This window comes from Ovis aries, chromosome 14 (genome assembly GCF_016772045.2).
Source record: "Ovis aries strain OAR_USU_Benz2616 breed Rambouillet chromosome 14, ARS-UI_Ramb_v3.0, whole genome shotgun sequence".
Lineage (NCBI taxonomy): Eukaryota > Metazoa > Chordata > Mammalia > Artiodactyla > Bovidae > Ovis > Ovis aries.
Genome location: NC_056067.1, coordinates 62,452,989 through 62,476,741, shown reverse-complemented (window position 1 = coordinate 62,476,741; position 23,753 = coordinate 62,452,989). Strand labels below are relative to the sequence as shown.

Below are 23,753 nucleotides of genomic sequence, written 5' to 3'. Positions count from 1 at the left end.
GTTTCCAGCATCATCTTATACCTCATCCAAACAAAGAACACCCATCAACATGACAGGGTGTATTCCTTCAAGGTCAGGAGAAATAGACTTAGCACATAGACAGCAAGACAGCAGCTCCTGGTGTCTGGGAAGGGAACCTTATCTTCCAGGGAGTGTTAACATGGACACCATGAGAAGGGAGTTACCCATCCGTATCTTCAAAAAAGACGCCCTTTACTTCAGTGGTTAAAGCAGATGTGCTGAGGGTTGGACAGACTATCATAGTTCACACAACGTTCAGGCTGAACCACAGATAAACGAAAATGACTTCCCCATCTGTCAATAGGTGAACATTTTCTCCGTCAAAGGATATGGAAATCTTAGATCCTTATAATGCAGCAATTCTATTTCTAAGGATGTACCCAGAAGAATCGAAAGCACCCCCTGGTAGAGACATCTGCATGCTCATGATCACAGCAGCATTATTCACAGTAACTAAAACCTGAAAGCAACCCAAGTGCCCATTGACCAAGAAATGGATGAGCCAAAGCAATATGCACAAATAATAGAATATTATTCAGCATTAAAAAGGAAGTGAGCTCCAACACGTGCTACACAACACGGAGGAAACTTGTGGACATTTTGCTCAGTGAAATAAGCCTGGAAGGCAATGACAAATATTATATTTAGTGTTTAAAAAGAAGGGAATAAATACATGTTACAATATGGATACACCTATCGAACATTATAAAAGTAAAATAGACCTGATTGGAAAGGACAAAGATTGAATGACTCTTCTGAAATGAAGTACCTGGAGTGGTCAGATTCATAGAGGCAGAAAGTAGACAGGTGACTGCCAGAAAATCTGGGGAGAAAGGGGGAAAATTGTTGTTAAATAGGTGCAGAGTTGAAGTTTTCCCAGATGAAAAAATATCCCTGTAGTTTGGTTGCACAAAATATGAATGTACCTAACATCACTGAACTGCACACTTAAAATGGTTATATGATGAATTTTATGTTATGTGTGTTTTACCGCAATAAAAAACCCTCTCAGAACCTCCCCCGAGGGTAACCACAGAGGAGTCAGGGCTGATAGCAACACTGCTCCCCGCCCGCCCAATCCCATCCCTACCCCAACAACCCAGGGGTGAGGACCGTCTTCTGTGCTCAGGACTCCCCGCTTCGGTTCTTGGAGATGTCTCAGCTCCAGCCCCGCACAGCTTACCCTCGGCCTCCCTGACTGGCCCAGTGCTCCAGGCTCTGCTCCAAGGATCCAGTAAGTCTGGGGTCACCCTCTTCTGTAGGAGACTGGGCGCTGAGTTCACATCCTCCCAAAGAGACCTCTGCAACCCCAGAGCGCACAGAGGGGTCAGCCCAGCTCCAGCCTGAGGGTGGAGAGACCCGTTTTCTAGTAAAATCAGAAGGAGCTGAGTTGTGTGTGTGTGTGAGTGTGTGTGTGTGAAGGGGTGGTGTGGGGGAGATTGCACTAGTATCTGAAGTCTGTAGACCTGGTTTTTATTTTTTTAATAAAAAGATAATTTTATTTATCTATCGTTATGCTGGGTCTTCCTTGCTGCAGGGATTTTCTCTAGTTTCGGTGAGAGGGGGCTACTTTGTTGCAGCGCAAGGACTTCTCACCAGGGCGGCTTTTCTTGTTGCAGAGCACAGGCTCCAGGGCACGTGAACTTCAGTAGTTGGATCTCATGGGTTTAGTTGCCCCGAACCATGTGGAATCTTCCTGGATCAAGGATTGAACCCATGTCTCCTGCATTGGTAGGCAGATTCTTTACCACCGAGCCACCAGGGAAGCTCTTAGGAGTGTTTTTGACTGATTTTCAATTAATAAAGTTTACATTTACATAGAGTTTATGATATGTGTACCACTGGATTCAGTCTCCTGTATATGCTGGCCCTCAGTATTTTCTGTTTCTTCATCTGGGACTTGGGCATTCATAGACTTTGTTATACACCGAGGAAGAGTATGGTGATTTATATTAAATCACTGGGGTTTATTACACCTAGCAACTCTGTGAAGCCAGCTCTACTATCTATTATTGGCAGCAATGTTTTTAAGTGGTGGTAAAATACATATGACATAAAATTTGCCATTTTAATTGTTTTTAAGTGCACAGTTCAGTATAGTTAAGTATTGTTATTGTCTAGTTGCTTAGTCAGTTCTGACTCTTTGTGACCCCATGCACTGTAGTTTGAGCAGGCCCCAGGTGTTGGTGAAGGACAGGGAAGCCTGGTGTGCTGTAGTTCCTAGAGCACAAGAGTTGCAAACAGTTGGACGCGACTGAGTGACTGAACTGAACTGGACTGTAGTTTGCAGGCTCCTCTGTTCATGGGATTTTCCAGGAAAGAATATTGGAGTGGGTTGCCATTTGCTTCTCCAGGGGATCTTCCTAATCCAGGAATTGAACCCACATCTCTGAGTCTCCTGCACTGGCATCAGTGAAAGTGGAAGTGAAGGTCGCTCAGTCGTGCCCAACTCTTTGCTTAACCCCCTACGGACTATACAGTCCATGGAATTCTCCAGGCCAGAATACTGGAGTGAGTAGCCTTTCCCTTCTCTTCTCCAGGGGATCTTCCCAACCCAGGGATCGAACCCAAGTCTCCCATATTGCAGGCATATTCTTTACCAGCTGAGCCACAAGGGAAGCCCAAGAATACTGGAGTGGGTAGGCTATCCCTTCTCCAGCAGATCTTCCTGACCCAGGAATAGAACCAGGGTCTCCTGTGTTGCAGGCAGATTCTTTACCAACTGAGCTATAAAGAGTCCTAATGTTAAGTCTATTTATTATCAAAACTGAGGTCCACCTGCTCTCCACTCAAAAGCCAGTACCTGAGAAGGTAAGTTGGTAGAAAGGAAAGTTTACTTTATTCTGGAGGCTGACAATCAGGCTAGGGAGTCCAGGTGTGGGTCGAGTCCAGAAGCTTACTCCCCCATTGACAATCAGTGGGCAAGGGCTTTTAAAGGGAAACTTCAAGGGTGTGTAGATAGAAGAAGGGGGATACAAGCAGAAACAGCACAGTCAGCTCTGACGGTCCTCTTGAAACTGATCATGGGGTGGCCTGATCAGTGTCATCTTGATTGTTTTGAGTATGGTTAATCTTTAGTTTCAGGGTCAATGTATTCTCATTTTTTGAGACCAGGTCTCAGAATGTGGCAGCTGGTGCCATCGCTACAGTCTGGTCATTATGTAGTTAATTTCTCCACCTGGTGGGCGTTTCAGTATCTACAAGACAGCTCGCAGGATATGACTCAGAATATTATCTATAGTCCTTGAGAAGGAACTAAAGGTCCTCGACTTTGCTTCATGACTACATTATTACTATTTGGTCTCCTTTGCTTTTCTTGGTTTTTGCATTTTCCCTCTTCTCTGTTTAAGCTTATTCTTTGGCTCAATTTTTTCTACAGACAATAAGCAGCTGGAGGAATGGGGAGCTGGGGAAGAAGAACCGTAGGACCTTGCTGCTGTCTTACATTGTTGAGCAAGCAATCTCCAGAGCTCTTTTCAGCTTGTAAAACTGAAACTGTGCCCCCATTTCACAGTAACTCACTCTTTCCCCTGCATCCCAGGCCCTGACAAGCCACCATTTTACTTTCTGCCTCTATAATTGGACAACTAAGATCATGGCATCTGGTCCCATCACTTCATGGGAAATAGATGGGGAACCAGTGGAAACAGTGGCTGACTTCATTTTGGGGGGCTCCAAAATCACTGAAGATGGTGACTGCAGCCATGCAATTAAAAGATGCTTACTCCTTGGAAGGAAAGTTATGACCAACCTAGATAGCATATTCAAAAGCAGAGACATTACTTTGCCAACTAAGGTCTGTCTAGTCAAGGCTATGGTTTTTCCAGTGGTCATGTGTGGATGTGAGAGTTGGACTGTGAAGAAAGCTGAGTGCCCAAGAATTGATGCTTTGGAACTGTGGTGTTGGAGAAGACTCTTGAGAGTCCCTTGGACTGCGAGGAGATCCAACCAGTCCATTCTAAAGGAGATCAGTCCTGGGTGTTCTTTGGAAGGAATGATGCTAAAGCTGAAACTCCAGTACTTTGGGCACCTCATGCGAAGAGTCGACTCATTGGAAAAGACTCTGATGCTGGGAGGGATTGAGGGCAGGATGAGAAGGTAACAACTGAGGATGAGATGGCTGGATGGCATCACGGACTCGATGGACGTGAGTCTGAGTGAACTCCGGGAGTTGGTGATGGACAGGGAGGCCTGGCGTGCTGCGATTCATGGGGTCGCAAAGAGTCGGACACGACTGAGTGACTGCACTGAACTGAACTGAGCTACTTCATAGAAATGGACTCATGCAATATTTGTCTCATTACTGGTTTAGGGTACATAGCATAATGTCCTCAAATTTCCCCATGTTATAGCATGCATCATAACTTCTGTTTTATTTAAGGCCACAACAACAACTGTAGTATAGACTCAAAAGCGTTAATCACTCAGTCGTGTCTGACTCTTTGCAACCCCTGTCCGTGGGATTCTCTAGGCAAGAATACAGGAGTGGGTTGCCATTCCCTTCTGCAGTAGTATAGACTGCACTGCATTTGTTCATTGCTTCATGGATGGACTTTTGAGTTGCTTCCAACTTTCAGCTACTGTGAATAATGCTGCTATGAACATGTGTGTACAAATTTCTCTTTGATATCTTATTTTCAGTTCTTTTGATTGTAAGGAACAATCCACCCATAAGTGGAATTCCTGGTTGTTGCTGCTGTTGCTGTTCAGTCACTAAGTCGTGTCCAATTTATTGTGACCCCATGAACTCCAGCACATCAGTATTCCCTGTCCTTCACTACCTCCCAGAGTTTGTTCAAACTCATGTCCCTTGAGTCGATGGTGCCATCCAACCATCTCATCCTCTGTCGTCCCCTTCTCCTCAGGCCCTCTATCTTTCCCAGCATCAGGGGCTTTTGTAATGAGTCAGCTCTTCACATCAGGTGGCCAAAGTATTGGAGCTTCAGCTTCAACATCAATCCTTCCAATGAATAGTTAGGGTTGATTTCCTTTAGGATGGACTGGTTTTATCTCACAGTCCAAGGAACTCTCAAGTCTTCTCCAGAACCACAGTTTGAAAGCATCAATTTTTTGGCACTCAAAGCGTCTGCCTGCAATGCGGGAGACCTGGGTTCGATCCCTGGGTCGGGAAGATTCCCCTGGAGAACGAAATGGCACCGCACTCCAGTATCCTTGCCTGGAGAATCCCATGAACAGAGGAGCCTGGTGGGCTACAGTCCACGGGGTTGCAAAGAGTCGGACACGACTGAGCAACTTCACTTTCACTTTCACTTTCAGCCTTCTTTATGGACCAACTGTCACATCCATAATGACTACTGGAAAAACTATAGCTTTGACTATACTGACCTTTGTCAGCAAATTGATGTCCCTGCCTTTTAATACTCTATCTAGGCTTGTCATAGCTTTCCTTCTAAGAAGCAAGCATCTTCTAATTTCATGGCTGCAGCCACCATCTGCAGTGATTTTAGAGCCCAAAAGAATAAAACCTGCCACTGTTTCCACTTTTTCCCTATCTATTTGCCACAAAGTGACAGGACTGGATGCCATGATCTTAGTTTTTTGAATGTTGAGTTTTAAGCCAGCTTTTTCACTCTCCTCTTTCACCCTCATCGAGAGGCTCTTTAGTTCCTCTTTGCTTTCTGTAATTAGAGTGGTATCATTTGGATCATATTCAGCAGTATCACCTGGATCATATGTTAATTCCATCTTTAATTCTTTGAGGAACCACCATGCTTTAACCATAGCAACCATGTCATTTTACATTCCTGTCAACAGTGCACAGGGATTTATCAGCACTATTTAACAAGAAGGAAACAGAAGTCAAGAGAATTTAATTTCATTCAAAGGCATAAGGGTGATTATGGAGCCAAGATTCTAATGAGAGCTTCCTGATAGTTTGAATGCTTGCTCTGAACCAAAATGTTAAACTTGGACTTTGGAGTATCAGGGTGGGAAGCCCCCTGATGGTGACTTGTATTCACTGGGTCAAGCCTAGCCCTGCAGAGAGTATAGTGAGGATTCATTTCATGCCCCCAAAGGAGCAGGAAACAGAATCCTGTCATTTCTGATTCAGAGTGAAGGTTAGTCACCCATCCCTCCAAGCAGCTGGGAAACCACTTTGGATTGATGCTTTGACTGAGCTGGGCTAGAGTCTGTCCCTCCCTTCAAATTCCCTCTCATTCTGCTCCAGCTCAAAGTCCCTATTCCAGGTAACTCTTCAAGCAATGAAACAGAAAGCTACCAGGTTTCAGGATCCTTGATGAAGAAATGTATGGAGTCTGAGCACTCTGATCTCCAAGCTGCTAAAAGAGTCACTTCACTCAGATTAAGGAAGGGAGGGAATAATGACGACAGCAATATTCCCTATCTCATACAGCAAAGGAGGGCAAAGACTGTATGTAGCTTGTGCAAAATCGGACAAGCTAATAAGTAGTAATATAGTTGGGTTTGGACCATAAAAGCTGGTTGATTTCAATTGAAAAATCAGCATCTTCATCCGCTAGACCCCTGTCAATTAAGCACCTATTTGCCAGGTTCTGTATTGGAAACTTTTGCTTCTGTGGGGCAGAAGGGTTTTCTTCCCAGGCTCCTTACCCAGTCTAATAATTAAGCTGACATATGTCACACTGGGCTTCCCTGGCAGCTCAGACAGTAAAGAACCTGCCTGCAATGCGGGAGACTTGAGTCTGATCCCTGGGTCAGGAAATCCCCTGGAGAAGGAAATGGCAATCCACTCCAGTATTCTTGCCTTGAGAATCCCACGGACAGAGGAACCTGGCGGGCTACAGTCCATGGGGGTCACAAAGAGCTAGACATGACTGAGCGACTAACACTTTCACTTTCAAGTCAGATGAACAACTTTAATTTGCTATATATAGGAGTCCAGTAAAAACTAAAGCACAAAGACATTCAGGCAATTGAGGCTTATGTGCCCCCTTGAGCTAAGGAGAAGGGAGTAGGGATTTGTGGGCTTCAAACAGGAGGGAGGACAACCCACAGGAAGATGGGAAAACCAAGTGGTTAGAAAACAAATATTTGCTGCTCCAGGCAGACAAGTCTTTCTGAGATAAAAATTTATCTTTACTAATAGCTCTCTGAATTTGGCAATAAGGAGTTCATGATCTGAGCCACAGTCAGCTCCCTGTCTTGTTTTTGCTGACTGTATAGAGCTTCTCCATCTTTGGCTGCAAAGAATATAATCAATCTGATTTTGATGTTGACCATCTGGTGATGTCCATGTGTAGAGTATTCTCTTGTGTTGTTGGAAGAGGGTGTTTGCTATGACCAGTATGTTCTCTTGGCAAAACTCTATTAGCCTTTGCCCTGCTTCATTCTGTACTCCAAGGCCAAATTTGCCAGTTACTCCAGCTGTTTCCTGACTTCCTACTTTTGCATTCCAGTCCCCTATAATATATAATATCATATATGTAATGAATCACCAGTCCAGGTTCGATGCATGATACTGGATGCTTGGGGCTGGTGCACTGAGATGACCCAGAGGGATGGTACAGGGAGGGAGGAGGGAGGAGGGTTCAGGATGGGAAACATGTGTATACCTATGGCGGATTCATGTTGATGTATGGAAAACCAATACAATATTGTAAAGTAATTAGCCTCCAATTAAAATAAATAAATTTATATTTTTAAAAAGGACATATTGTTTTGGGTGTTAGTTCTAGAAGGTCTTGCAGGTGTTCATAGAACCATTCAACTTCAGCTTCTTCAGCATTACTGGCCGGGAACTTCCAGATGTTCAAGCTAATTTTAGAAAAGGCAGAGGAATCAGAGATCAAATTGCCAACATCTGCTGGATCATTGAAAAAGCAAGAGAGTTCCAGAAAAATATGGATTTCTGCTTTATTGACTATGCCAAAGCCTTTGACTGTGTGGATCACAATAAACTGTGGAAAATTCTGAAAGAGATGGGAATACCAAACCACCTGACCTGCCTCTTGAGAAATCTGTATGCAGGTCAGGAAGCAGCAGTTAGAACTGGACATGGAACAACAGACTGGTTCCAAAGAGGAAAAGGAGTACGTCAAGTCTGTATATTGACACCCTGCTTATTTAACTTATATGCAGAGTACATCATGAGAAACCCTGGGCTGGAGGAAGCACAAGCTGGAATCTAGACTGCTGGGAGAAATATCAATAACCTCAAATATGCAGATGTCACCATCCTTATGGCAGAAAGTGAAGAAGAACTAAAGACCCTCTTGATGAAAGTGAAAGAGGAGAGTGAAAAAAGTTGGCTTAAACCTCAACATTCAGAAAACGAAGATCGTGACATTTGGCAAATAGCAAATAGATGGAGAAACAGTGGAAACAGTGGAGGGCTCCAACATCACTGCGGATGGTGACTGCAGCCATGAAATAAAAAGATGCTTGCTCCTTAGAAGGAAAGTTATGACCAATCTAGATAGCATATTAAAAAGCAGAGACATTACTTTGACAACAAAGGTCTGTCTAGTCAGAGCTATGGTTTTTCCAGTAGTCATGTATGGATGTGAGAATTAGACTGTGAAGAAAGCTGAGCACCGAAGAATTGATGTTTTTGAACTGTGGTGTTGGGGAAGACTCTTGAGAGTCCCTTGGACTGCAAGAAAATCCAACCAGTTCATCCTAAAGGAAATCAGTCCTGGGTGTTCATTGAAAGGACTGATGTTGAAGCTGAAACTCCGATACTTTGGCCACTTGATTGGAAGAGCTGATTCACTGGAAAAGACCCTGAGGCTGGGAGGGATTGAGGGCAGGAGGAGAAGGGGACAATAGAGGATGAGATGGTTGGATGGCATCACTGACTCAATGGACAGGAGTTTGAGTAAACTGCAGGAGTTGGTGATGGACAGGGAGGCCTGGCGTGCTGCGATTCATGGGGTCGCAAAGAGTCAGACATAACTGAGCGACTGAACTGACTGAATAGCGCTCTTCCTGGCATAATTATTTTGAGCAGTTAAGGTGGGGTGGAGGGGAGCAGGCAAGGAGCTTATCCTTAGCCTGCTGGGTCTTAACTGACTATAGGTCAAAACTATCCATCTTCCAAAGGGGCACATCTTGGGGGAGACATAATCCACTCCACCTTGCTTCTCTGCAAATAATTTTTCCAGTAACTTTTAATTAATTTATTTATTTATGGCTGCACTGGGTCTTTATTTTCGTGAGCAGGCTTTCTCTACTTGTGGCAAGCAGGGGCTACTCTTTAGTTCTGGTGCGGGGGCTTCTCATTGCAGTGGCTCCTCTTGTTGTGGAGCACAGGGTCCAGAGCACAGGCTCAGTAGTAGTGGTGCACTGGTTTAGTTGCCCCTCGGCATGTGGAATCTTCCTGGGCCAGGGATTGAACCCGTGTCCCCTGCGTTGGCAGGTAGATTCTTAAACACTGTGCCACCAAGGGAGTCCCTTCCAGTAACTTTGAAACTTGTTAAAAGGCTTCTTTGTGTTTGAAGAAACCAACGCTCAGAGATGGAGAACTTGCCCAAAGTGTCCTTTCGCCACCTGCCCCCCGTCACTCCATTGCTCCACGGAACTGGACTCCCGGGGCCAAGGGCCAATGGACATTCTTCATGGCTTGGTGTCTTCCTTCCTCAGCAGATCACAGCTCCTCAACTCCACCCAGGATGCGGTGTCAGGACCCCTGCCAGTGTGGTCAGAAGCTGATCCGCAGGCAGCCCCTGGAGCCCAGGGAGGAGTCTGAGATTCCCGTGAGCCGTCATCTGAACATCCTCCACCTGGTGGTCTTGGGTGTGGGCAGCACCCTGGGGGTTGGCGTGTACATCGTGGTTGGAGAGGTGGCTCTGTTCGTCGCTGGACCAGCGATCATCATCTCTTTCTTGGTGGCCGCCCTGTCTTCTGTGTTGTCTGGGCTCTGCTATGCTGAGTTTGGGACACGGATAAAGTGGACCAGTTCTGCGTATCATTATAGCTACATCAGCGTGGGAGAACTGTGGGCTTTCATCGCTGGCTGGAACCTCATACTGTCCTATGTCTTTGGTGAGATGATGGCTGGAGAAAGTGTGGGGTTGAAGACCGGGAAACTAGGAGCGGGATTTGGTCTTCAGTCATTCATGAGCACTTTATCATCCACTTTGTGAGGCGAGGAGAGTAATAGTGTTAGGAAAACTCCACAGCTTCATTCTACTCAGCTCTCCCCTGCTTTCCTTAAACGATGGAAGGGAAGGGAACTATAGGGAGTGGTGGCAAGGAGGCATGGCCCTCAGGCTCATCCCCTCACCGTACTGAAGTCTCTGCTCAGCTGTTGCCTTCATGGAGTTTCCATTAGCACTGGGTTTAAAATTTAAATCCTCATCTCCCAGACCTCTTGTTCCCTCTTCCCTGTTTTCTTGCATAACATTGATCTCCCACTAACATATTGAATAGTTGATCTACTTTGGAATCATCTGGGTCTACTCTACCCACGTTGTGAAAAGAAATTCTTTGAGATTTGGTGTTTTGTACTTTTCCTCCCCGAATACATCCCACCAATTCATGTTTATCAATGAATGTTCCTTCTTCTGCTCCTGCAGCCTCTCCACGTGTGTCCAAGGCCTGGAGCTACACCTCTGATGGCCTGATTGGGAACCACATCTCTCAGGCATCACAGAGAGCCTTCTCTCAGTACATGCCCGACTACCTGGCCCGGTACCCAGACTTTATCGCCCTGGCTGTGGTGCTGCTGCTCACAGGTGAGATGGGGGCAGAGTTAGGATGGGAAGAGAGGGGTGTGGAGGGGTAGTGGGGTGGGAAAGGCTTGGGGTGCAGAATGGAGTGGGGATTAGGACTGTGGAGAGAGTCTGGGATAAGAGAGACAGGAAGGCCAGACACAGACTCTTGTTCCCCACCCTTGGCGTTACTAGGCTGGACAGTGATCTCCAGGCTGGAGCATCCTTTGTTGCTGGGCACTTACCTGTGCATTGTAGGGTTTTCTTAATTTTCTCATTGTCAGATGCGGCGCATTCCTGAACTGTCTTCAGTAGACACTGGTTAAGCCTATCTCCCAATACAATCTGAATGCCTCCAGATATTGGCAAATGTCGCTTGGCCACAAAATCAACCCCTGCTAAGAATCACTTTTTTAGACTGACAAGTTTCTCCCTCTGCGTTGAGACCAAAGATGTGCTTTTAATTTAGAGATAATTCATATAGCATGAAACTAACCCTCTTACTATTTTCCCTCAGGTTTATTGAGATGTAACTGACCTATGACACTATATAAATTTAAGGTGTACATGTGATTGTTTGATAGAAGTATATATTGTAGAATGACCACCATAATAAGTTAATCATCTTAAAGTGTACAGTACTGTGGTACTTAGTACATTCAAAACGTTGTACAACCAAGGAAACTACTCAGTGCTCTGTGATGACCTAAATAGAAAGGAAATCTAAAGAAGAGGAGTTAAAATTATATGTATAGCTGATTCACTTTTCTGTACAGCAGAAACTAACGCAACATTGGAAAGCAACTATACTCCAATAACAATCTTCTAAAGTTGAAACAAACGTACAACCCTCACGTCCATCTAGTTCCAAACATGTCCCTCTCCCCAAAAGGAAGATGGACCCACTGAGCAGTCAGAGTCCGTCCATTCGCCCCGCCTCCACAAGCCCCAGGCCCTGGTAACCACTAGTCTGCTTTGTCTCTCTTGATTTTGTTATTCTGGACATTTCATATTCCGTTTTCCCCACAGGGGCGCTTGCTCTGGGAGCGCGTGAGTCGCTTCTGGTTACCAGAGTGTTCACAGGCATCAACGTCTTGGTTCTCATCTTCATCATCCTCTCTGGCTTCTTTAAGGGAGACCTGCACAACTGGAAGCTCACAGAACAGGACTACACGTCCATCACACCTGGATCGGGTGGCATTTCTAGGTTAGGGTGGTACCCTCGACCTTAGTAATGCATGGGCTGAGGGTGCAGAGCTGGGACTAAAAGGCCTGGGCTGATGGATCCAAATGTTGGGAGTCTGGAGCCCAGGACTTGTGGTATTAACTGAGGATTCCTGTAGAGACGGCTGAACACACCTCACCCATGTTCTTCCTCCTTCCTTCTCTCACCATAGCTTGGGTCCTCTGGGCTCTGGAGGATTTGTGCCATTTGGCCTTGGTGGAATTCTCCGTGGAGCAGTGATATGTTTCTATGCACTTGTTGGTTTTGATGCCATTGTCACTAAAGGTAACATGATCATTGTGTGTCCCGTCAAGGGTTTGGGGACACACTGGGCTGCCCCTTGGGCACAGGGGTGGGTAGAAGGTTAGGCTTATTTTCATGGTACAAGAAAGAGAGGGATTTTGTGCTTTCACCCCAGTGTGCTTTCCTGACCCAGCACCTTCATCAATGTTGCAGAGCAAGAAGCCCTGAACCCTCGTCGTTCCATCCCCTGGAGCATCTTGATCACCATCTTCATCTGCTTTCTGGCGTACTCTGGAGTCTCAGCCGCGCTCACCCTCATGGTGCCCTACTACCTGATTCACCCTGAGAGCCCCTTGCCGCAGGCTTTTCTCTACATCGGCTGGGACGTTGCAAGATATGTCGTGGCTGTTACCACCCTCTGTGCTCTCACATCCAGGTCAGTATCATGGTTTTCTCCTCATCTATGGTCAGATGCTCAGGTTGCCAACAATTTGGGATAGAGAGACAAGAGATAAAGACACCTTACACCTGTAGACCAGGGAACAGATGCCCCAGTCTGTCCTCATGTTCCTCTTTTTGCTTCCAGGCTCCAGAGCATCTTCTTCCCCATACCCGCGGTGATCAGGGATATGGCACGTGATGGGCTCCTTTTCCGGAAACTTGCCAGTGTCTTTGTTCACACAGGAACCCCCATCATGGCCATCATGTCTTCTGGAAATATCGCAGGTGGATAACGAAACCCACTCCTTCTTTGATCAACTTCCTTAGCTTGGGTATTTCCTCCAGTTTTTCTCTCCCTCCACCATCTTGTTTTGCCTTCATTCTAGGGCTCTTGGCATTGCTCTTCAAGTTCAGTGACCTTGTGGACCTCATGTCAATTGGGAATTTGCTTGTTTACTCCCTGGTGTCTTTCTCTGTGCTTGTCCTCAGGTGAGACTCCACTGCACCTTGACTGGGTCTCAGACTTGTGGGGATTGATGGGGAGGTAATCGTCTTCTGCCTTCATAAACTGAAGTGAATGAAAGTCGCTCAGTCGTGTCTGACTTTTTGCAACCCCATGGACTTTACAGCCCATGGGATTCTCCAGACCAGAATACTGGAATGGGTAGCCTTTCCCTTCTCCAGGGATCTTCCCAACCCAGGAATCAAACCTAGACCACTTGCATTGCAGACACCTTTTTTTTAAAATATAAATTTATTTACTTTTAAATATCTTCTTCTAAATCTGTCTTCACGCAACCTTCTAAATGTCCTTCTATGCTTAAGGCAAGAGAGAGGTGAGAGAGCCCGTCTAATGTTGGATGAGTAAAGGCTGCTGTTAACACTGCCTTAATATCTGTAATTCAGGTACCAACCAGAACAGGCTTTAAGCAAGAAGGAGGAAATTGATATTTCAAGACATGAAGCAAGCCCTTCAGAACCTGTACCTGAAGCAAGAACCTCAAGGATTCTGAAGACTCTGTGGTTCCCTAACAGCACCATCCCCACCCAGAAATCTGTCCAGATTGTCTATGGATGTGCCTTCCTGCTTGGTGAGCAGTGGGGTTTCTCTTTGGTGGTATTCTGAAATTGACAAGATCAAGTTGGAGCCTGTTCTTTATCAGTTGAGGAATCTTGGAGATATGATGGCCTTCCTGCTGTGGGCAGCCTGGGGAGGGGTGGGACCCGAGGTTCTGACATCTTTGGCTTCTGAGTCCAGCCTGTTCTCCTCCTCCTTGACCCTTGCAGTTCTCCTGCTGAGCATCCTGAACCTGGTCCTGACCCAGTGGCCCAGACGTGTGTTCTCTGGAGACCCCGTGCTCCCAACAGTGGCTGTGCTGCTGCTGCTGCTCATCACTGGGGTCACGGTCATCATCTGAAGGCAGCCCCAGAGCCTCAGTCCTCTTCACTTCAAGGTAGGTGACCTCATGTACCCACAGTGTCCACCTTTAGCTTGTGAAGTTGTGTGCTTTGAGGTCTAAACATCCTTTGCTGGACCAGGGAAGAAGAGAAGTTGCTAAAACCAACAGACCCTTCTCTGATCCACACTCAGCGCTTTACATATACAACCTCAGTAGGCACTGAACACACAGCCTGAACACTGGAATCTTCTCGCCCACATGTGGGGCAGGGTCTCCGTTTCAGATGTCTGGGCTGTGTCCAGGGATGAGCTGCCTCTGCCCACAGGTCCCTGCTCTGCCTGTCCTCCCGCTGGTCAGCATCTTCGTGAACGTTTATCTGATGATGCTGATGACTCCTAGGACTTGGACTCAGTTTGGTGTCTGGAATGCCATTGGTAAGTGGTTTTCTGGGATAAAGAGGCCTCTTGAGGGACTGAATCCAACTCTCTTCCTACCACTTCTCCCCATCACTGTGTCAGATGCCCTAATGGAGCCCTATTGGGCATTTGTAAGTGAGGAGAAGCCTTACTTTCCCTTCTCATTGTCTCATTTCTCTACTAGGATTTGTTGGATACGGGATCCCACACAGTTTGGCAGGGAACAGTGAGCCACAGGCACCAGCCTCCACCCCTCAGACTTAACAAAAACACCCCTGGTACTGAGTCATCTTAACTGCAGGAAATAGATACTGTTGGAATCCCTCCAGGCACTGGAAAGTCTGCTGGTTCAAGGGGCTCTGTGAGCCTCTATAGACTGTGAAGGTGGATGCATTTAGAGCCTTGTATTTATTGTTAGTGGACAAAGTCACTGTAATGTTGTATGAATTTTAAATAAACTTTTTAAAGTTTAGAAAAGTGCATGCTTCATAATTGTATGGCAAGATGAATTTTCACAAGGAAGCTACAACAATGTAAGCAGCAACCAGAAGAAAAAATAAAACATTAATCTGCACATATGAAGCTCCTCCTTGTACTTCTTTCCAGTAAAAACACAGAGATTGCCACATGGGAAGGAAACTCAGGTTACTGTATATTGCATCCAGTATTGCACTTGAAATATTAGGACACAAATATATTGGAAGTAAAACGAAAAGAACAGATACATTGTGCAAATAGTAACACGAGAAAGCTAGCATGGCTGCATCAACATCAGACAAAGCTGACCTTAAGGAAAAGAGAGTGATAACAGAAAAAGTGGATACTTTCATAATGACAAAGGGATATGCTCATTCGTGCCTTTCCTCTGGCGTTACTGAGATATAGTGTCAATAGTGAAAATAATCATTTTTCTTGACTTTTCTGTCTCAGGCTCTTAAAGCTGCACAGTAGAATTAATTAGGAAAAATTCTCAACTGGGAAAAAAAATCTGCACTGCCAGAGGTGGGTCAAGGGGGTAGGAAGTAAGGGTTTGTTGATAAATGGTTATAGTTGGGTGGAAGCGAAAAATAGGAAGTGAAACTGAAAAGACAAGATTAACTTGTTGTAAGACTTAATGCTTGAAATGGAGATTAGGACCTCTGAAGACATTGATAATGATGAAGTAGAGGACTGGTCATGGGAATGAGCAGCTGAAATAGAGTGAAGAAGGGATGGAGGTCAAGAAACTGAGTAGCAGGCTTCCCTAGTGGCTCAGTGGTAAAGAATCCACCTGCCAATGCAGGAGACACAGGTTTGATCCCTGGTCCAGGAAGATCCCATGTAGTGTGGAGCGATTTCTGAGCCTACACTCTAGGACCTGGGAGCCAGGACTCCTGAAGCCTGCATGCCCTGGAGCTCATGTTCTGCAGCAGAAGAAACCACTGCAATGAGGAGCCTGTGCACCATTAGAGAGGAGCCTCTGCTCATCACAACTGCAGAAAAGCGCACCCAGCAACACAGACCCAGACAGCCAATAATAAATCAATAAAATAATAATTTAAAAAAGAGACTGAATAGCAAGTTATTAGGTGAATTAAAACTAGACGGACAGGGGACTTCCCCAGTGGTCCAGTTGTTAAGAATCCACCCATGTCCTCTACACTCAGCGCTCAGCCTTCTTTAGGGTCCAACTCTCACAATTCAAACATGACTAGTGGAAAAACCATAGCTTTGACTGTATGGACCTTCGTTGGCAAAGTGATGTCTCTGCTTTTATACTACACTGTCTAGGTTTCTCATAGCTTTTATTTCAAGGAGCAAGCGCTGAAGAATTGATGCTTTCAAACTGTGGGGCCAGAGAAGACAGCAAGGAGATCAAACCAGTCAATCATAAAGGAAATCAGTCCTGAATATTCATTGGAAGGACAGATGCTGAAGCTGAAGCTCCAATACTTTGATCACCTGATATAAAGAGACAACTATGGACAAAGACCCTGATGCTGGGAAAGATTACGGGCAAGAGGAGAAGGGGATGACAGAGGATGAGATGGCTGGATGGCATCACCGACTCGAAGGACATGAGTTTGGGCTCAAAACTGCGGAAGTTGGTGGTGGACAGGGAGGCCTGGTCTGGTGCTAAGTGACATAAGCCAGTCACAAAAACAGATTGTATGACTCCACTGTAGGTATAGACCACATTGTTTTCACCCATTGCTTTGTGGATGGAAATTTGGGTTGCCTCCCCTCTGCCAGCAACTGTGAATAATTTGTACATGGGTGTGCAAATACCTCTTTGCGACACTGTTTTCAACTCTTTTGGACATACACTCATAGGGGGAATTGCTGATCATATGGTAATTCCATTTTTAGTTTGGAGGAACTAGTTTGTAGCTTTATCCACAACAGGTGCACCATTTTACATTTCTACTAACAGTGCACAAGGGTTCAGCAGCAGCATTTGAACAAGAAGGAAACACAGGTCCAGAGAAATAAATGATTTCTTCAAAGACGCAGAGATGGTGGTGAAGCCAAGGTTCTAATCAGGTTTTCTGGCTCTTTGAATGCTTGCTCTTGTGGCTAAAACACAACCTCTTCTCACCAATACCAAATAAAAATGTGGAGACTGAGTTTTTGGTGAAGTAGAAAAGGGAAATTTTTACTGCTTTGCCAGGCAAAGGGTGCCACAGCAGACTGATGCCTCAAGACAGTGTGTCCGGCCATGGAACAGGTAGAGAAGAGTCTTACAGTGTTCAAGGAGCAGGGCGTGATCAGCTCATGGACACTCTTTTGATTGGTTGGTGGTGAGATCATTGGAAGTTGGCATCATCAACCTTCTTGTTCCAACCACTCTGGGGTCTATGTGCTTGCAGGCAGCATAGGGTTAACTTCTTTTTCCTGGTGGGGATTTCAGTATCTGTGAAACAGCTCAGAATATTATTTATAGTCCTTGAGGAAGAACTAAAGGTCTTTACTTTGCTTAACAGCTAAAGCTAACTTGGGCAAGTTGACAGCTAAAGTTGTTTAACAGCTAAAGTTGAACTTGGGCAAACTTCAGAAGATGGTGAGGGACAGGGAGGCCTGGCGTGCTGCACTCCATGGCTTTGCAAAGAGTCGGATACGACTCGGTGACTGACCTATAACAACAACAGCTAAAGTATTGTCATTTTGTCTTGTCTGACTGCTTTCTCTCTGCATTTTCTTACTTCTCTGATTAAATTTACTCTTCGACTAAAAATTTTTCTATAGACAAGAGACAGGTGGCGGACATGGATGAGGGTCTGTTCTAGGAAAGCCTCACAGGGTCCTGCTCAGTTATACTCTTAACCCAAAACACTAAACTTGGACTTTGGAATATCACAGACAGGAGTCTGCAGATGGTAACTCGTGGTCACTGGGTCAGCCTCATGCTGTAGAGCAGTGTAGTGAGGAGATATTCCATGCCGCAAAGGAGAGGACACAGAGTCCTGTCATTTCTTTTTGGCTTTTCCCCCTCTGTATAAATACGTGCTTTTATTCAATTGCTCTCAAATATTCCATGTTCCCTGGGCACTTCTTTTTTATTATTATTATGTTTATATTAGATATTGGACTTCCCTTGTGGCTCAGCTGGTGAAGAATCTGCTCGCAATGTGGGAGACCTGGGTTCGATCCCTGGGTTGGGAAGATTCCCCCTGGGTTGGAATATGACCTTTAAAATTGTGAATCCTTATGTGTTACATATGAAACTTTAAAATATTATACATGAACTATATCTTAAAGAAGGGAAAGACTACCCACTCCAGTATTCGACAATTCCATGGACTGCATAGTCCATGGGGTAGAAAAGAGTCAGACATGACTGAGTGACTTTCACATAGTTGATTTACAAAAAGTATCTGAGGCACCAGGGAAGCCCATGAATGCTGGAGTGGGTATCTTCCACTCAAGTCCAGGGGATCTTCCCAACTCAGGAATCAAACCAGGGTCTCTTGCATTGCAGGCAGATTCTTTGCCAGCTGAGCTATCAGGGAAGCCCTGATTCAATTATACATATATCTAGTCCTTTTCAGATTCTTTTCCCATCTGGGTTATTATAGAATAGAGTTCCCTGTGCTATACAGTAGGTCCTTGTTGATTATCCATTTTATATGTAGAAGTGTGTATATGTTAATCACAACCTCCTAATTTATCCCTCCCCCACCTTTCCTGTGGTAAGTTTTTTTCTGTGTTTCTGTTTTGCAAATAAGTTCATTCATACCATTCAAATTCCACATGGAAGTGATACCGTACAGTATTAGTCGTTCTCTGTCTGACTTAGTACAATCACTGTATATGTACATACATATATATACACACACGCCTATCACGTTTTCTTCATCCGTTCATCTGTTGATGGATGCTTAGGTTGCTTCCATGCCTTGGGTATTATAAACACTGCACCTATTGAACACTGGGTATGATATAGCCAGTATTTTGCATTGTTGTTCCATTGATAGATTGTTTCCAACTCCTTGTGAGCCCATAGACTGCAGCCCACCAGGCTCCACTGTCCTCCACTATCTCCAGGGCTTGCTCAAATTTACATACAGTAAGTCGGTGATGCCACCCAATCATCTCCTTCTCCTTTCTCCTTTTGCCTTCAATTTTTCCCAATATTTTATAATAACTGTAAATGGAATATGACCTTTAAAATTGTGAATCCTTATGTGTTACATCTGAAACTTTAAAATATTGTACATTAACTATACCTCAATTAAAATGAAATGTTAAAAAACCTTGAGAGCATTCCCCAGTGGCCTATTGGTTAGGATTCCAGGCTTTCACTGTCATGGCCCAGGTTCAGTCTCTGGTCAGGGAACTGAGATCCTGCAAGCCATGTAGACTGGCAAAAAAAAAAAAAGGAAGAAAGGAAAAAACCCTCATAATTCTTACCCACTCAAGTAGTAACAATTAAATAGCTACTGTGCGGAAGGTTTGCTTCTGTAGTAGCAGAAACCTTTTCTTTCTGGGTTCTCTTTCTGGTCTAATCATTAAATGGACATAAGACAGATAAATGAATTTAATCAGCTATTTAGAAGTTTTATATGCCATGAATTCTCTGAGCCTCAAAGACTGTCAGGCAACTGAGACTTATATGCCCCACTGAGCTAAGGAGAAGGAAGTAGGGGTCTGGAGCTTCCAGAGGGGGAAGACAACCCATAGAAAGATGGGAAGAGCAAATGATTGGTTAACAATATTTGCCGTCCCTGCAGATAAGTTTTTCTGAGATAAAAGTTCTCTCTGATGATAGCTCTCTTCTTGGCATGCACACCGTATCTAAATTATTTTTGAGCAGGTAAGGGGGAGGCAAGAAGGTTTTCCTGAGTCTGTGGCATCTTAATTACTGTTAGCTCATAAACTACCCACAAGTCAAAGAGGAACATTTTGGGGGTACGTATTCTGCTCCCACTCACTTCTCTTCAAGCAACCTTTCCAGTAACTTTGAAACAAACTAAATGTCTGATTTATGTTTCAAGAACCAAAGCTCAGAGACAGAGAACTTGCCCAGTGGGTCCTTTTACCACCTGCTCCCCACCATTCCATTGTTCTGTGGAACTGGACTCCCAGGGCCAAGCGTGGACAGACATTCTTTTTAAGAAAATATTTATTTATTTGGCTATGCCAGGTCTTAGTCATGGCGTGTGGAATCTTTTAGTTGCAGCACGTGAGCTCTTAGTTACAGTGTGTGGGACCTAGTTCCCTTACCAGGGATCAAACCCAGGTCCCCTGCATTGGGAGCACATAGTCTTAACCACTGGACCACCAGGGAAGTTTTCAGATGGACACTCTTGATGGCTTGGTGTCTTGTTTTCTCAGCAGATCACAGATCCACAACTCCATCTAGGATGCGGTGTCAGGATCTCCGTCAATGCGGTCAGAAGCTGGTCCGCAGGCGGCCGCTCAAGCCCAGGGAGGGGTCTGAGGGCCGCATGTCCCGTTGTCTGAACACCCTCGACCTGGTGGCCTTGGGTGTGGGCATCACCCTGGGAGCGGGTGTGTACATCCTGCCTGGAGAAGTGACCAGGAACAAAGCTGGACCAGCGATCGTCGTCTCCTTCTTGGTGGCCGCCTTGTCTTCGGTGCTGTCCGGGCTCGGCTATGCCGAGTTTGGGGCCCGAGCCCCTGGGTCTGGTTCTGCGTATCTCTATAGCTACGTCACCGTGGGAGAACTGTGTGCCTTCATCACTGGCTGGAACCTCTTACTGTCCTATGCCATCAGTGAGATGATGGGGAGGGGAAAGGCGTGGGAGTTGAGATGAGGAAACAAGGAGGGGGGATTAGGGTCTTCAACTCATTCATGAGAACTTCATTATCCACTTTGCGGGGGAAGTGGGTAATGGTGGCAGGAAAAAGGCGCAATTTCACTGTACCTGGGTCTATTCTTTCCTTCAATGATGGACTAGGAACCCAGAGCGAAAGGAACTGTAGGGAGCGAGTGGGTGGGAGGGACGCATGACCCACAGGCTCATCCTTTCATCATATTGAAGCCTTTGCTCAGCTGTTGGCTTCATGGAAGTTTTCTTTACACATCAGCTTAAAATTTCAGTTCTTACCTTCCAGCCCTCCTGGTCCCAAGTTCCTGTTATCTTTTCTTGCAAAACACCGATCTCCTCCTAACACTCTGGGCAGATGAGCTGTTTTGTGAATCAGCTGTATCTTCTCTCCCTCTCCCGTGAAATGAAACCCTTTGAGATTAATTACTTTGTCTGCTCCCCTCCATGACATACATCCCATGGCACATGGCAGGGGTTCAATTAAAGTTTGTTCATGAATCTTTCTTCTTCCGCACCTGCAGCCATTGCAAGTGTCGCCAGAGCCTGGAGCTCCACCTTCGACAGCCTGATTGGGAACCACATGTCTCGAGCTTTAAGAGGAACTTTCCCACTGCACGTGCCCTCTTTCCTGGCCAAGTATCCTGACTTTCTTGCCCTGGGTGTGGTGCTGGTGATGATGGGTGAGATGGGGTCAAAGATAGGATGGGAAGAGCGGAGAGCGGGAGGGGATATAGGGTGGGAAAGGCTTGGGGTGGCAAATCAAACATTTTTTTTAATTGAGAAGACATTCATCTATCCTAAAATTAACCATTTCACAACTGCTCCCAGCTTTACTGAGACATAATTGACAGACAACATGGTATGAGTTTAAGGTGGACACTATGGTGATTTGATCGTTGTGTGTGTCATGTGACGCTGTCCACAATAAGAAATTAACCATCTTAAAGTGTATAATTCAGTGGCACTTAGTACATTCAAGATGTTGTATAACCATCACCAAACAGGTGCATCACCCCTAAAGGAAACCCTGTACCCACTGATCACTCTCTGACCATCTGTCCACTCCCACCCTCCACAACCCTCAACCCCCAGCAACCGCTAGTCTGCTTTCTGTGTCTATGGATTTGGTTATCTTGAATGTCTCATATTCCATCTCTCCCACAGGAATACTGGTTCTGGGAGCCCGTGAGTCAGCACTGGTTAACAAATGGTTCACGGGCATTAACATTTTGGTTCTTGGCTTCATCATTCTCTCTGGCTTCATTAAGGGAGACCTGCACAACTGGCAGCTCACGGAACAGGACTACGCACTGGCCGCAGCTGGATCCAATGACTCCTCTAGGTTAGGAGGGGACCCTTGTCCACAGTAGTGCATGTCAGATGGTATGGAGCTGAGAATAAGGTGGGGACTAAAGAGATCTGGGGGAGCGGGTCTAAGTGATAGGGGTCCTAGGGGCCAGGACTTGTGGTGTGAAGGGAGGAGTCCAGTAGGGATGGATGAACTCACCTCACCCATGTTCTTCCTCATTCCTTCTCTCATCATAGCTTGGGCCCTCCAGGTTCTGGAGGGTTTGCACCTTTTGGTTTTGGTGGGATTTTCCAGGGCGCGGCAACATGCTTCTTCGGGTTTGTGGGGTTTGATGCCATCGCCACTACAGGTAACATGGTCATTGTGCTTCCCATCAGGGGTCTGGGCACAGGTTGGGCCGTCCTCAGACATAGGGGTTGGGAGAAGGTTACCTGCTTTTGAACATGGAGGAGGGAATTTGATTTTGTGCTCTCACCCCGGCATGTTTGCTGACCCAGCATTTCCTCCCATCTTGCAGGGGGAGAAGCCCAGGATCCCCAGCGGTCCATCCCTTTCAGCATCGTGGTCTCACTCTTGATCTGCTTTTTGGCGTATTTTGGTGTCTCAGCGGCACTCACCCTCATGGTGCCCTACTACCAGATTCATCCTGAGAGCCCCTTGCCGCAGGCTTTTCTCCATATTGGGTGGGGCCCTGCCAGATACGTCGTGGTTGTTGGCACATTCTGTGCTCTTTCGTCCAGGTGAGTGTCAAAGTGTTCTCTCCATCTACCATCAGATGTTCAGGTAACCCATCCCATGTTACTTGAGACAAGACGAAGAGACGTCTTACTCCACCTCAGGTAGCCTAGGGAGGAGAACCTTCCATCTGCCCTGCTTCTCCATGGTCTCACCTGCGCTTCCATCATCTCTTCCAGCCTCCTGGGTACCATGTTCTCCATGTCTCGAGTGACGTACGCGATGGCAGATGACAGGCTCCTTTTCCAAGGACTCGCCCAGATCCATCCCCGCACACGCACTCCCATCATGGCGATCTTGGCTTCCGGAACTCTTGCAGGTGTGTGAACAAAACTCGTTCCGTCTTTGATCAATGTCCTTAACTTGTATGTTTCCAGTGGTTTCTCATTCTCTCCCCACACCTTGTTTGTACCCTCATCCTAGGGGTCACAGCATTATTCTTAGAGTTCAGTAATCTTGTGGACCTTGAGAGAGTCAATTCCTAGGCTGATTGATAAGAAGTCCAGGGATCCCTGAGGAGAGAGGGGTCTGGAATTCTGAAGGAGGAGGAAAGGAAAACCTTTCTTTTTCTTGTTCTTTCTTTTTCTCTACATTCCTTAGTCTTAGTCACATAAAACTTTTTTTTCTTTAAGCCCAGAACTGCTGATTACACAACAAACAACTCAGTTTAAACTCTGTACTAAGGATTATATAACAACAATGTATCTTGACTGTGTGGATCACAATAAACTGTGGAATACTCTGAAAGAGATGGGAATACCACACCACCTGACCTGCCTCTTGAGAAATCTGTATGCAGGTCAGGAAGCAACAGTTAGAACTGGACATGGAACAACAGACTGGTTCCAAATAGGAAAAGGAGTGCGTCAAGGCTGTATATTGTCACCCTGCTTATTTAACTTCTATGCAGAGTACATCATGAGAAACACGGGCTGGAGGAAGCACAAGCTGGAAATCAAGATTGCTGGGAGAAATATCAATCACCTCAGATATGCAGCTGACACCACCCTTATGGCAGAAAGTGAAGAAGTAAAGA

General features: G+C 45.7%; 2 protein-coding genes across 2 annotated transcripts; both read left to right on the top strand.

The window, feature by feature from the left end:
• Positions 1-1,135: 1,135 nt before the first annotated feature.
• LOC101113879 (cationic amino acid transporter 3-like) lies at positions 1,136-23,202 on the top strand. Its single transcript, XM_060397857.1, has 8 exons — positions 1,136-1,255; positions 20,216-20,617; positions 21,195-21,353; positions 21,838-22,015; positions 22,219-22,331; positions 22,500-22,722; positions 22,897-23,036; positions 23,141-23,202. Exons 2-8 carry the CDS (start codon positions 20,245-20,247, stop codon positions 23,200-23,202), a joined length of 1,248 nt encoding a protein of 415 aa, XP_060253840.1. The 5' UTR covers positions 1,136-1,255; positions 20,216-20,244.
• LOC114117835 (cationic amino acid transporter 3-like) lies at positions 7,731-14,878 on the top strand. Its single transcript, XM_027977599.3, has 11 exons — positions 7,731-10,008; positions 10,542-10,700; positions 11,706-11,883; positions 12,074-12,186; positions 12,358-12,580; positions 12,731-12,870; positions 12,972-13,074; positions 13,492-13,676; positions 13,873-14,039; positions 14,311-14,419; positions 14,586-14,878. The coding sequence occupies exons 1-9, from the start codon at positions 9,582-9,584 to the stop codon at positions 14,001-14,003; spliced, it is 1,659 nt and encodes a 552-aa protein (XP_027833400.2). The 5' UTR covers positions 7,731-9,581; the 3' UTR covers positions 14,004-14,039; positions 14,311-14,419; positions 14,586-14,878.
• Positions 23,203-23,753: the final 551 nt, after the last annotated feature.

Bases quoted from the DNA above. Each gene is read 5' to 3' on its own strand.
- LOC114117835 (XM_027977599.3), top strand. From the start codon at position 9,582: ATGGCTTGGTGTCTTCCTTCCTCAGCAGATCACAGCTCCTCAACTCCA. The intron at 12,871-12,971 runs GTGGATAACGAA...CCTTCATTCTAG, and splicing joins GTCTTCTGGAAATATCGCAG to GGCTCTTGGCATTGCTCTTC. The intron at 13,075-13,491 runs GTGAGACTCCAC...TCTGTAATTCAG, and splicing joins TTCTCTGTGCTTGTCCTCAG to GTACCAACCAGAACAGGCTT.
- LOC101113879 (XM_060397857.1), top strand. From the start codon at position 20,245: ATGCGGTGTCAGGATCTCCGTCAATGCGGTCAGAAGCTGGTCCGCAGG. The intron at 22,332-22,499 runs GTAACATGGTCA...CCCATCTTGCAG, and splicing joins TGATGCCATCGCCACTACAG to GGGGAGAAGCCCAGGATCCC. The intron at 22,723-22,896 runs GTGAGTGTCAAA...CATCTCTTCCAG, and splicing joins TTCTGTGCTCTTTCGTCCAG to CCTCCTGGGTACCATGTTCT.